The 15,198-nt window shown below is 39.3% G+C and overlaps 1 protein-coding gene across 4 annotated transcripts in view; it reads right to left on the bottom strand.

Annotated features, from left to right (window-relative positions):
* Positions 1-15,198, bottom strand: part of COBLL1 (cordon-bleu WH2 repeat protein like 1) — a 135,968-nt gene that overhangs the window by 34,425 nt on the left and 86,345 nt on the right. For all 4 annotated transcript variants that reach the window (XM_054043730.1, XM_054043731.1, XM_054043729.1 and 1 more), the window contains exons 3-4: positions 4,924-5,125; positions 3,486-3,714 (exon numbers count right to left, since the gene is read on the bottom strand). In XM_054043730.1, coding sequence (XP_053899705.1) covers positions 3,486-3,714; positions 4,924-5,125 — 431 coding nt within the window. The remainder of the gene's footprint in view (positions 1-3,485; positions 3,715-4,923; positions 5,126-15,198) is intronic.

Genomic DNA, 15,198 nt, shown 5'->3' with positions numbered 1-15,198 from the left:
GAAGGAGAGTCTCCACTGTAAGGCATAATTCCCAAACTGAGTCTGTTACTCAGATTGTGACTCAAATGAAAAAAAGAAGATATTCCACAATGGATCTGATATCTTTCGCTTGGGAAGGTCAGAGGTATTTAAATATGCTGTCAGGAGGCATACAATATAGAATAAAAACTCTTTAAATTTGGAGAGGGGTCTTTGTGATTTCTTATCTATGGGTGTTTTTGTTTTGCAAGGGGGGAAAAAGAAAAATAACAGTTAACCTGTAGCTAAACTGGTTATTTTTACTGTATTTCTGTCCTAAAATGTAAACTTGTGCTTACAAATCTCAGTATAATAAAAGTAGAGCTGAGCAAAATATTGGATTTCTATCCCAAGGGAAATTTTGAAATGTCAATATTTGTTTTTGTCCCAAAACGGGATGAAAAATTAAATTTAAAAATTTTCCACACCATGAAATTCTGTGGACAATTTTAATTAGTAAATGATGAAACATTTTGTTATTACATTTTTGATTGACTTTAAACATTCAAACATTTCCAAGATTAAAATGTAATATTTTTGTTTGTTAAAATAACCCAAATCACTTTGTTTCGACTTATTTCAACATTAAACTACATTTCTCCAAAGCACATAGCCCTAGCGGGAGTTGTAGTCCAACAAAGGTGCCTGGTCTATAAGAGAGAATGGGGCCCAGACGACATCTCCCATAATACACACACTCATGTGAGTCCCATAACATACAACATAACTCAGTCAGAAGGAAATCTCTTATGGGAGATGCGTCCTCCAGGCAGCCATAGGGGAGAATGGGGGCTGAAACTGCAATTCCCATATGGCAATGAGGCATAGGGAAATGCAGTTTTAATCTTTTGCTGTACTGATTCAAAACTAAATGTTGTGGGTTAGTTCAAAAAAGTAAAGATTATTAATTGGATTAAACCGTCCCAAAATAAAATATTTCATTTTAATTTTTCCACTGGAAATATCACTCTGATTGAAAATTCCCAACCAACTCGAAATAAAAGCTGTTATTTCAGATACTGCTGACTGTGGTGTATTTGGGAAGCAAACGGAGATAAATGTCTTTGAAATAAAACATACCATGTGATGATGCTATGGCAGAGAGGAAAATTTGCATTATGTCAAATGCAGGGATAATGACTATAGAAAGAAGGTACATAGCACTAGTCATGTATAATGATGTATAGAAAGAAGGTACATAGCACTAGTCCAGAGAAGTCTAGATGAACCACAAGAGCCAATGCTGACAGAACGTGTTCGCATGAAATCTCTCTCAGAAAGTCTTTGTAACAGAGGACTACAAAAAACGTAAGGAGTCCTTCATAAAAGATAGACTTGTGGATAAGGCATGGGATTGGGAGTTAGATGTGTGTGAGCAAGGCAAGTCACTTCCCTGCCTTCTGTCTCAATTTGACCATCACTAAAGTGGAGATAATACTTCTTGCTTCACAAGCCATTAACGAACTAAGCCAACCCATACCCCTGTGAAGTGCTCATGTCCTACACTGATAAGCACCATATAAATTCATACATTTTGTTAAATTAATATGCCGTTAGGTACCTGGTCATCTGACCCTGCAGGATTATAAACAAAAATAATTACTTCCTGGCTGATTTTGCACCTTTCCCATTTAGCAAGATGTGACAATTATGGGAATCTGTCGATGTACAACTTAATTCTGTTTGATATTGGGCACCCTCTATGTTTATCCATGTGAAACTGCAAACTCCATTTTGAACGTTAGGGCTGGTTTTCTTCTCTGCTATCTTTTGACATTCATCTTGGACTGAAATTCTAAGGAGTGGCGAGACAGGGGAACAGGGCTTAAAGATTTGGTGTTTGAAAGAGACTGGCATTAAGGATTATTAATTAGTGAACAGACCTGGCCCAGATAGAATAGGATAGTTGAAGGCTAGGGGAAGTCACTTTACTCCAACTTCTCTGCAGAGGACTGTGGTTTGGAGAGTGGAATTTCCCCAGCAGCAGTAAAAAAGGTGTTGGTGAGACATATAAAGAAACACACAGCGCAACAGAGAGGAAGCTTTGGACAGGAGACAAGAAAAGAAGGATATGCTTTCATAGCAGGGGGGGTTCTGTTTAACTGTGAGACCAGCTGAGGTGGAGAAAAGCCAGCTGATATACAGGGTGGAAGATAGACTCTATGATTGAGAGAAGCCTGCAAAGGGCAGGAGGAGAGAAGGAGTCCACGATGTATCCTAAGACTCTGGCCTATTCCCAAAGAACACTCCAGAGGAAACTGTAAAGCAGGGAAGTGACTGCAGGTGTGTTTTTTATTTTTGTCTAGATCTGTATACACCTTATACACCTCTACCCCGATATAATGCGACCCGATATAACACGAATTCAGATACAACGCAGTAAAGCAGCGCTCCGGGGGATGGGGGTAGGGGGCTGTGCACTCCGGTGGATCAAAGCAAGTTCGATACAACGCGGTTTCACCAATAACGCGGTAAGATTTTTTGGCTCCCGAGGACAACGTTATATCGGGGTAGAGGTGTATTTCCTTGTGTTAACTAAAGTAAAGAGTAATTATGATTAGAAAAATTAGCAAAACCTCTCTGAGTGAACTGTAAACCCATAGCTCCCACATGGCTGGAGTTCCAAGAGAGGGCATACTTAATCTGTTGGAGAGCCTGAGGGGTCAAGTATTGGTCCAGGAGGCCCCATTTCTGTGAAGGGGTAACAAACAGGAACTATGCCTTGGAGGTGTGCCAGAGGGTACGACTACACTGCTCTAAAGACCCATGGCATGGCCATGGGTGGCCCACGGGAGCTGACTCAGGCTCGCAGAGCTTAGGCTGCGGAGCTAACAGTTGCAGTGTAGACATTCAAGCTTAGGCTGGAGCCCAGGCTCTGAAACCCCCTAAGGAGGATGGGTCTGAAAGCCTGGCACCAGCCCAAGCCCGAACTTCTGCACTGCAATTTATTGACTCAGGCTCTGAGACTTGGTGCTGCGAGTTTTTTATTGCAGTGCAGACATACCCAGAGAGACCAAAGCCGACTTAGATCAAAGGAAGATTAGGAGATCTGGGTCTAGTTTGCAGCCTGGTGAATGTCCAGCAGAGAGAGCTCTATCAGGACTGTGTGAGACAAGACACTGAATTTTCCTTGGGGCTTGAATGGGGCTAAAACTGACACAGGGTTTTAAAAATAATATATTGTACACACTTATGCTTAGTCATTTTAGAACTCTTTTCCAAAACAATAACTGTTTATACAGAGGAATTTTATATAGAAGTTCTCTTCCAGAAGTTTATGAAAACTAGCTTTAGGTGGCTCTTAGGTGGGTTTGGTTCTATAGCAGAATGAATGGAGAACATTATGCAGCATCTAGAAGGAAATTCATTCTTCTAGAACACATGAAATCATAGATGTACAATTATTTTTAAATAACATTTCCTGTGTGCATAAATTTGTTGAGAAACTATATATAAAAATGTCTTACCTTTACTGACATCCATTGCATACAATTCCCTTAGTCCAAGGTCATTAAGAGATTTTGTTACATCAAGGGGCTCCTGAGACTGGTAGTTCTTCAGCAATACAGTCTGCAAAGGATCAAACTCACATTTGCTACAGATAATCGGTATGAACTCTTGAAGAGGTTCATGTGGACTCACTCTCATTACAGTTTTCTGTGTTCTCTTGTAGTTTACTACCACTCTTATTGTTTGCTGGAAAAAAAATACAAACTCTATTAAGTAATATTCAAGGATACAGACAGAGGAAAAACCCAAATTGTTACACCAACAGAATGTTGCAGCAACCATAGAAACTCCCCCAACCCTCCTATAAGGGCCGTTTCACCATTGTTACAGTATTATCAACATTACAAAGAGAACTCCGTAAGAAAAGTGTGATCAGATTTACTCTCTCAGCAAGAAAAAAAACCGGAAATACCTCATTGATAGAATATCAATTTTGGCTCAGACTTGGTCTACTCTTAAAAATTATGTCAACATAGCTATGTAGTTCAGGGATGTTGACCAAAATAGCTATCCTGACCTAAGATGCAATTGTGCTGATGGAAGAATGTTTCTGTCTCTGTGTTCCCACACCACTGGAAAACCCTTTTCTGTTGGCATAGCCTGCCTCTACACTATAGAGTTATGTTAGCATAACTACAGTGATGTAGCTATGCCAATGTAGTCTCCAAGTTACAATACACTTAGCATAAGTTAGAAAGGAGGAAATGGAATCAGGAAAAATTAATTCTGTAATTTTTGAGCGCTTCATAAAAATGATACAAATGTTTATTTTCTGCACTCTGCAAATCTTCTATTTCCCAGAGCATGAGGAATATCCCTCATTTATACATCTGAGCTGAAGAATTCTCAAAAGATGGAGCAATAACATGCAGAGCACACATTAAATGAAAAAGAAATATAAGTAATTTGTAATCAGAAGGGTGTGTAAGTTATGGCAGTCCAAATAATAACTTATGAGCAATTGATTTTCAGTTTATGAAAGGGATGCTATATGTATGTACAGTTTTGCTGCCCACAGATCATCATCTTTAGAGTTTATCAAAAGATACTTTCATGAAGGAGATTTGTAACTTTATATTATACTTCAGATTGTTGCATATAATATTTACATTCCCAAAAGAACAAACAATTAGATTTATGTCATTGTAAAAATCCAAAATCATCTAAACCCTTCGAGTTACAGACTAAAGCTCTGATCTCCATGTGATGGTAAATTGTGATGCCACCAGGCCAGGCCTTGAAAATATATTCTATTGAGAAATTGCATTCAACATAAATCACAATTAGAACATTTAGATAAAAACTATCTGCCCTGGTAGACTACAATCAGAAGATGCAGAGTACTTAATCTCTCTCTCTCTCTTCAGATACCACCACCATTGGTATAATTCTTACCTCTGGTATTATAGGAGTGGGCTTTTTCTTATCCATATGTTTTGGCTTTAAAATCACCTTGTCTACTTCAAGCATTCCAATCGGTGTGTTGGGTTTGAATTTAATCTGTCTCTTCTCTGACGACATCAGGTCTATGGTATAGCTTGATGGATTTAAATGATACTGTGCACAGAGAAAAATCAGCAAGTCCATCATGGGTTTGCTGTTAAATAAAAAAAAGGAGGGGGCGAGGGGAAGGTTATAATACCTTATGTTCTTGTACAACCATTATATAGACCACAAAACAAAGTGCACTTCTGAACATTAGCAAAAATCATCTCTGCTCTCCTATGACTAAATTATTATGGTCAACACCTCCACTTTGTAATTGTATTCTTAGATGTTGTAGATATTACTTAAAGAAAAGGCACTTTTAATATGCACATATACTTACAGAGCTACTGTGCTCCTGCAAAAGGCAATCTGCACAGAGGTGGGGCAAAATACTGCATTTGTGAGGGTGAGAGGTGTTTTTCCCTCCTGACTTGCAATACAACATGGGATTTGGCAGTGGTGGTAATTGGACAGCTGGTACATTTTATGGTCCATTTTTTCAAAATGACTCATGATTCTGATGTCCAACTTGACATACTGAAAAGGGGTTCAATTTCCAGAAATACTAAGCTCCTGACCACTGAAAAGTCATCTTTTAAGATGTCTCTAGTCAAGCAACCAAAATGACCAGTCCTTTTGAAAATTTCGGCACATATGTTTAATGTATGGTATAGCACCCAGAAAATCTTTGGGAAAAGATAGCTGGAGAAGGAAAAAGATGCCAAAGCATACCCACTCATAACAGTAAAGTTTCCGACTTGTGGGAGCAGGATAATTAGATATTTGAACCTCAGTAACAAATTACTTGCTACGGCCATATTAAAAAAAAAAAAAATACTGTGAATCTAATAAAGAACACTTTCAAAGTCTATTTGCAGCTATTCATACTTTGGATTTTCCCCAAAACCAGCCTGATCTTGGCACACAATGAAACTATTTCAACTAACTCTTAACTTAACTTATTCCTTCCTGAAATGGCCTGTTTCTATACAAACATGCAATGGTGTAAAGAACACAAACATTAAATTTTTCCCAAGAACTTTGAACTGGAAGCTTTAATTCATAAATTGTATTATGATTAGATATACTGTACAAATAAGATGGCTATTTAAGCTAAACTGTGCTCTTCTCCCCTACCCCCCAATATATTCTCAAATAGGAGCAGAGAAGACTTCATAAAAAGAAAACAACAAAGTTGCATCAGAGGGCTTTCACGTACTGCATACATACTATATATAAAAGTTACACAATAAAAACTATGCTAAAAGAACATTAAGGTTGCAGAGTCAAACACTCAGAAGTTAGTAAATGTCAGAATTAAGGTTGCCTGAAAAAACACTGGAGGAAGAAACCATCCCTCCTCCACAGACACAGAATACCCAATATCCTGGCTTTGTAGCCCAGTGGTTAGGGCACTCATCTGGGATTTTCAAAAGGGATTTCCATATCCCAGGCCAGGACCATAACTACCAGGCTGTAGAGTTTCAGAGACATATTTACATCCATCCTGGAGCTAAGAAAACTTCCCAAAGAGATTTTATTCATAATCCAGTATCAGCGGGGTAGCCGTGTTAGTCTGTTTGCCACCTTAAAGACTAACAGATTTATTTGGGCATAAGCTTTCATGGGTTAAAAACCCACTTCTTCAGATGCATGGAGTGAAAATTACAGATGCAGGCATAAATATACTGACACATGAAGAGAAGGGAGTTACCTTACAAATGGAGAACCAGTGTTGACAGGGCCAATTCAATCAAGGTGGATGTGGTCCACTCCCAATAATTGATGAGGAGGTGTCAATACCAAGAGAGGGAAAATTGCTTTTGTAGTGAGCCAGCCACTCCCAGTCCCTATTCAAGCCCAAATTAATGGTTAAATTTGCAAATGAATTGTAGCGCTGCAGTTTCTCTTTGAAGTCTGTTATTGAAGTTTTTTTCGTTGAAGTATGGCTACTTTTAAATCTGTTATAGAATGTCCAGGAAGATTGAAGTGTTCTCCTACTGGCTTTTCTTTGTTACCATTCCTGATGTCTGATTTGTGTCCATTTATTCTTTTACGTAGAGACTGTCCGGTTTGGTCAATGTACACGGCAGAGGGGCACTGCTGCACATGATGGCATATATCACATTAGTAGATGTTCAGGTGAATGAGCCCCTGATGGTGTGGCTCATGTGGTTGGGTCCTCTGATGGTGTCGCTAGAGTAGGTATGGGAACAGAGTAGGCAATGGGGTCTGTTACAGGGATTGGTTCCTGGGTTAGTGTTTCTGTGGTCTGTGAGAGGGAGAGATTGTTTTCCAGGATAGGTTGTAGATTGTCGATTATGATAATCCAGACACACAAGGGGGCCGAAGTAATGTTGCACAGGCAAACTTAGTTCTGGCATTTCCTAACTTTTGAGTTGACTGCAACCTTAATGTTATTTACTATGTTTTTTTTAAACATAGTAATATTATATGTTATTGCAGGAAGTGGAAAAGCTGTGGTCCATTTCCTCAGCACCAGCTTGCTATACACACAACCTTGTGGTGAAGGGATTAATTCATTAGCATTGGAACATAACTTCAATTTCTAGGAGCATATCAAAGCAATTATAGAATGTTCAAAATCCATACACATTCCCAAAGCAATCATGAAACTAAGCAGACTTTGAGGCAGTGTTGTCTAGAATTTTGTCCTAGGCACAATTCTGTGAATAAAATTATTTTGAAGGAGAACAGGTAACTTAAATTTATCTTCACTGACATAAGATACATAGAAAGAGGTGTCTTTGCTTAGCAAAGACTGAATGTAAGTAATAGGAGGAGGTTGGTTTTTTGTTTTTTTTTAATGCCATGATTTAATTTTTAACTTTTAAAATTAACCCAGGTTATGATTCCTACATTTAAACTAGTTCTTGCTGGTTCTAGCACTGCTTATTTCTTGAGCAAGCTTCATTCAGGCTTCAGGGCTGGAATCATAGCCCTGGACACACAACAAAACAAGCACACTTTCAAATGTTGGAATTATACAGAAGAACATATTCCTAAATTCAGGATCATGTAAGCAGAGGGATGCTTTACCGTCCATCTGCCACCACTGAGCACTAGGATATTATAGGCTAAATTCTGCTCTATTTTTATGTTTATTCTTTCCTCTTCATCTTCTAGAGGAAAGTCTCTTTACTTGCTTAAGCAGCAGGAGGCAGCACTTGCCCGAAAAAAAAATCTGATTCAAAAGCATCAAGTAGCCTACAATCTTGTACTGGGTTTGTGTGGGAGGATAGAAAAAACAACTTCTGTGCCATCATCCCGTCGGTACATGCCCACCTGAGGGGTGCAGTGAGAAACTCATCTGTAAGCTCTTCACAAGATCAATTACATTTCCACTCAGGGAAACCAGCCCTGAGCACTGATCTCACCCTTTCTCCTTCATACATCATTTTCTTTCCCATTGGCAGGAAGGAAGGAAGAAATTGCTGTCCTCTTCCTTGTGCTCCCATCCAAGTGATCACTGATAAACTTTGCAGAAGACACAAAAACTGGGTGAGTGGCAAATAACGAAGAGGACAGTTCACTGATTCACAGCAATCTGGATCGCTTGGTACACTGGGCAAACAATATGTGTTTTAATGAGGCTAAATGTAAATGTATACATCTAAAAAACAAAGAATGAAGACCTTACTTTCAGGATGGGGGACTCTATCCTGGGAAGCAGTGACTGTGAGAAAGATTTGGTGGTTGTGGTGGATAAGCAGCTGAACATGAGCTCCCAGTGTCACACTGTGGTCAAAAGAGCCAATGCAATCCTGGGATGCACAAACAGGAGAATCTCAAGTAGGAGTAGAGAGGTTATTTTACCTCTCTATCTGGCATTGGTGTAACTGCTGCTGTAATACTGTGTCCAATTCTGGTGCCCAAAATTCAAGACGGAAGTTTATAAATTGGAGCAGATTCAGAAAAGAGCCATAAGAATGATTAAAGGATTAGAGAACATGCTTTCTAGTGACAGACTCAAAGACTTCCATCTATTTAAACTGAACAAAGAGAAGGTTAAGGGGTAACTTGGTTAGAGTCTAAGTATATACATGGAAAACAAATATTTAACATTGGGCTTTTCAATCTAGCACAGAAAGGTATAACACGATTCCCGTAGCTGGAAATTGAAGCTAGACAAATTCAGACTGGAAATAAGGTGTAAATGTTTAACAGTGAGAGTTATTAACTATAGGAACAATCTACCAAGTGTCCTGGGGGGTTCTGAATCACAATTTTTAAATCAAAATTGGATGTTTTTCTAAAAGATACACTACTGGTATGTTCTCTGGCCTGTGTTACACAGGGGGTCAGACTAGATGATCACAATGGTCCCTTCTGGCCTTGGAATCTATGAATTTAAGTGGATAGAAGGAAAGAGGATGGGCTGCTGAGACTGACCATTGCAGTCTCATCTCCCTATGGCTGAACAAGAATGGAGACAGCGGCTCCATCAGCTCAATGGCTCCCAGCTTATCGAGAGAACTATCTATTAATTTTATTTAAAAGGTTGGCAACTAAGCACAGACTCCAGCACTATCAGTTGGGTCCTGGTGTTGCAGGTGGGAGACAAGAGCAGAGACCAAGATCTCCTCCTTTACATATAAAGTGAACTATATTTTAGGCCCTCAAAAAATCCATTTCTCTGACCCTCTCCAAAATCCTAAACCCCAACCCAGTCCACACTGGGATGAGCCCAGTGAACAACAGAGGGCTTCATTTGGAGTAGGGAAAAGGGGTGTGAAGAAGTATTTCACAAAGTTTCCAAAATATTAATGTGGGGAGGAGGATAATGTTCAGTGCAGGAAGGTCCTGCTTGCTCTTATCTGCAGGTCTTCTTAGGTTGCTACTGTGGCTTGAAACAAATGTTGCTTCCAGCTGCATCCCCCGATTCATGATACCATTATCAAAATCTTAGCCTTTAAAAGTGGATTTTGAAAGCAAACATATGAACCAAGATTGGGCAATAGCCCATTACTGCACAGTGTCTAAAACAAAAAGAAACCAGCCACATTCTGTAGTACAGGTGACGTCATCTCAGTATTTTCTTCATTGCTAACACTAATGGGAATACTGGCTTACTGAAACTATGGAAAAACTATTACAAAGAAAGCTGAAATGAATTCAGTAAGAGAGGTCTTTACTACAAGAAACTTTAGGCATCTGATTTCCCCACTGCTATATATTTATCATCCCAAATGTCCTAACACAAAAGGAAGAACTTTACTGACATAAAATTAGATATATATGAATCACATACAACCTTTTATTGAAGAGAGCTTCATTGTAATATTAGGAGTTTCAGTGCCATAATTTTTCAGCCACATCTGCTTTCTCCCTTTCTAACCAAAGCTTAAATAAATGCGTTACTCCATTAAAAACACGTTAGAAGAACATTAAGGTTGTAAAATTAAGCATTCTCAAGTTAGTAGATGCACCCAAGACTATTCCTGAATCTTCCACTCTTAACCTCACCTCTTTGCAGTCAATTTAGGCTGTTCCTCCTTCTACCCTTTATATGCCTGGGAACCAGTAAGGGGAGCATGACAGCACAGGCATAGGAGAGAGTCTCCTGGCCTCATTTCTAGTGTCTGGTACTATAGTAGAGCCAGACTACCAGACACAGTAGTTGCACACACAAAAAATGCTTGCTCAGTCCTGGGTTGGAGCATGCTCAGTAAGCTCTGTGAGGGCTGACCGTGGATAGTATGGTTCATATGAAACTCTGTGAAGATGGAGCATGCTCAGTGTAGAAAGAATATTTGGAAAATTTAGCTGCCAGCCTTTAACAAACCTCTACCAAGCATGTGCAAACAGTGATTTTCACAGGTATGTAATCTGGCTAAATTTGGGTAGGTTTTAATGGGGAGAGCCAAAAAGGCACCTCTCTGACCCTAGGGCAACCACACTGCCAAATATAAAGTCCCTGCTCCAAAGCCTAGAAGCACTTCAGCTTCTCAGGAAATTGTTGTAAGAAGTTTTCAACATTGGCTAAAAATTTATTTTTCTTTAACCTCATTCTCCAAATTGCTGAACCTTTTTGCTGAAATTTTCCAAAGCTTCAGCCTGAGATAGAGACACAGCATGAAAAAGCTCAGCTTGAATGGTTAGTCTGGCAAAATTATAAGCAGATGAACACAGGGTTTTATAATGGAGAGTAAACACACACACACTCTCCCTTCCTCCTCCCCTATCTCAGAGTATTATGGCTGCATTTGTTTCTTCACATAAATTTTATTTAAATGTTTCTATACAACCAAATTACTCTTTTGTCTTCTTGTCTTAATTCATTCCCTGGAAATAAGATTTCACATCACGTTTCTATGATTCGATGATCACCAGTTCATAAAGTTTGTTTTCAACTGCATTTTTTTTTTTCCTCTCAGCAGTTGTTGCCATCCCAGAAAGTAAAGATAAAAATGCTTCAATGTGGCCCCTTGTTGTTGTAACACATCTTTGGTAGTTAAATAATTCCCAGCATCGTGACTGACTCAAACTAAATTGTGTCTACATGCCAAGTTACGTACGGATGCAGCTGACACAGGAGGTCAAAAGGCAGAGTCCGTAAGTAAATAATTGTTAAAAAGTAATCCAAATGACACTTTGGAATAATTTTTAAAGTAGCATTTTCTGCTAAATTTTGTTTGGTCTAAATATTTTTATAATCAACCTTCCATAAGACAACATAAAACTGATACAGCCATAAGAAAATGGTAGTTGATATGTTAATCTGACTAGCGGTATTAGTTAAAAAAAGTAAACTCATTTACAGTTAATTATTCAGTGAATTATTCTGAATCTGAAACCTTCTTGTGCCATCAAATACCACATAGGACAAAAAAAGGACTTTGCCATCTCTGTCTATTCTGGGCTGCCCTTTGCACGTCCTCTGTGTTGTTAAGTCACGTAAGTTTTCCCAAATTACCATTTGTGATTACAAAAACATATTTGCACACTGAAAGTATCTTTCCATCAGACTCCAATTTACCTGTTTCTCTGAATAGGTTTTTATTTTGCAATGAACTGTAATTATTTCTGCCTCCAGATGTGTTTTAAAGCAATGAAAAAAGATGTGATGTATGTTTACAACATGCTGAATCCTCTGAGGAGTGAGCAATAAATATTTGGAACCTCTCATCACAACATAATTTAAACACACACACACACACACACACACACACACACACACACACACACACACACACACACAGAGAGAGAGAGAGAAAACTACTCACTGTTCATGCTCTAATCTCATCCTTAGCCCTGACTGGGAAGATTAACAAGAATTCTCTAGCCAACATAAGATCATATAGTATTACTGGAAGGTTGGAAGGGCACAAACTATTTTTTCTATTTCTTTTAACAGTACTGGAACTACAATGGTTAATGTTAAGTAACTTTTGCTGTGTGCAACTATGACTGCTCTTATACAGAGAACTGCAGAAATAGTTTGTAGCCAGGTTTCTTGTAAAAAGGTTTACAGAATTCAAATGAAGTACTCACACAATCTACTTTTAACAACCAATGAGCCACAAGTCCTTAAGTTACCTAATGAACTTTTCTTCTGAAGGAACCAATCTTAGTAGTTAAAAGGTTAGCAGTAATGCCAGCCCAAACAGTCAAAAATCATAAGTCAGGCCCTGAAAAAAACAACAACAACAACAACAAAATCACTAGACTGGTTTAAAGTCATGTGATTTTTCAAAAAAATATATTTGGGGATCCTTTATCTATCTTCTGGATTTTGAATCTTTAGGGTACATTTGGGTAACATTTCCAAGCTTTTCTCCAAAACCATGAAAGCTAGAAATGTATTTAAAAAACAGCTAAGCTTCTCAGACAATCACTTAACTCCAGGAGTTTGGGCTTTCAGAACAACAAATACCACGAGGCTCACGATAACATCATGAAATTTGGCAGCACTGTGTTAGTAGTCATCAAAATTCTTCCAGGTTGGGAAAAATCTATTTCATTTCTCTATGACTAATTACTTAAGCCTATATCCTCTTGAACTTTACTCCTCCCTTCCCCCTCCCAAAACACACAAAACATACTTTTAAGGTAAAAACAGAATTTGTTAATGATTATAAATATAACAGTTTTTGAAAACTAGGGCAGCAAAACAGGCAAAGCTTGTTATTCACTAGCTATACAGAGTAAAGCAACAAATTATAGGAAGAATATCCTAAATGACTGGAAGTACACAGAAACCGATTAAAAAAAAAATCCACCAAGGATGTAAAGAACACAGATTCAGCACAGCTCTTCTGGAACAATTTGTAACTCACTAAGCTCAGCCTAACTGCACATTCAGCAAAGTGGGCTGTGCAGCAGAACACAGACAACTGCACAGAGGCTTCATTCTATAGCATTCTGACACTTGGGCAAAGTGAAGAAATGCAGTTTGTTGTAAGAAAATATAACTTCCCTACTTTCTTTCCTGTGCCCAATTTAAATTTCTATACTACACTAGATTTCAGCTCAGGAATTTTAAATCTGTTCTTGGGTCTAAACAGAGGAAGGAATAAGACAAAAACCAATAAGTTATTTGTCCATAACATATTTAGAACCAGGTAGATCTTGTTATTTGTCCACAAACTAACAATGTCAGCATACAACTGGACACATGATTAGCAATCTCTGCTCAAGACAGGCCCAAGACTAGAAAAACACAGTTGTTGGAAGAGTATTTGCAGAGCAGAATGGTGAAACTTGCACAGTATCTCCCTGCACTATAGAATCATAGAATCATAGAATATCAGAGTTGGAAGGGACCTCAAGAGGTCATCTAGTCCAACCCCCTGCTCAAAGCAGGACCAATTCCCAGCTAAATCATCCCATCCAGGGCTTTGTCAAGCCGGGCCTTAAAAACCTCCAAGGAAGGAGACTCCACCACCTCCCTAGGTAACGCATTCCAGTGTTTCACCACCCTCCTAGTGAAATAGTTTTTCCTGATATCCAACCTGGACCTCCCCCACTGCAACTTGAGACCATTGCTCCTTGTTCTGTCGTCTGCCACCACTGAGAACAGCCGAGCTCCATCCTCTTTGGAACCCCCCTTCAGGTAGTTGAAGGCTGCTATCAAATCCCCCCTCATTCTTCTCTTCTGGAGACTAAACAATCCCAGTTCCCTCAGCCTCTCCTCATAAGTCATGTGCTCCAGACCCCTAATCATTTTTGTTGCCCTCCGCTGGACTCTTTCCAATTTTTCCACATCCTTCTTGTAGTGTGGGGCCCAAAACTGGACACAGTATTCCAGATGAGGCCTCACCAATGTCGAATAAAGGGGAACGATCACGTCCCTCGATCTGCTGGCAATGTCCCTACTTATACAGCCCAAAATGCCGTTAGCCTTCTTGGCAACAAGAGCAACGAGCGGCGAACAGCAGAGGCTAACAGCGGGAGTTTGCCCGGGAGCTGTCCAAGAGGAGGTACGCTAAGTGCTGCATTAGGGGGGCTGTGTTGGTGGGCCTTGAGTGGGCCTGACTGGTATATAAGGGCAGTCAGCGAACCAGCTGAGCGGCGAACAGCAGAGGCTAACAGCGGGAGTTTGCCTGGGAGCTGTCCAAGAGGAGGTACGCTAAGTGCTGCATTAGGGGGGCTGTGTTGGTGAGTATCTATGAATGGGTCTAGCCAACACTAACAGCTGCTCACTTTCAAGAACAGTTTAAAAAACAAAAACAAACAAACAAAAAACACATACACACACACACCCCACCACACATACTAAGCAGCAAATCACCACTAAAACCCACTAATTCATGGGATAACAAAATTGCTAAAAGAATCAGTATACTTTATGTTCTTAAATGACACATGTATGCCCACATTTTATCTGATAAACTTGCAGGGCATCTTCCTGAACACTGAAAATTATACATGCCATGGTTCAGTTAGGTGCAAGAATAAGCAAAATTCCTTTACCAAAGAATCTTGGCATTCTCATAACCTCAGTAAGCGATTTCAGAAGATGTATCCTTTTTCAGAAACACTAACCTCAAATCAAAGTTCTCTTTAAGATCATTTGGGGCCTAGAAAAGAACTACAAGACTTTGTCAATTACAGATCCTAGTGAATAAAGGACAAATATCACCCTGCTAAGTGAAAGGCTTGCCCATTCTACTGAAGGGGAATGTCTGCAAACATGAGCAAGCAAGCTATACAAGGATA

This window comes from Malaclemys terrapin, chromosome 11 (assembly GCF_027887155.1).
Source record: "Malaclemys terrapin pileata isolate rMalTer1 chromosome 11, rMalTer1.hap1, whole genome shotgun sequence".
NCBI lineage: Eukaryota > Metazoa > Chordata > Testudines > Emydidae > Malaclemys > Malaclemys terrapin.
This window is presented reverse-complemented; position numbering and strand designations above follow the sequence as displayed.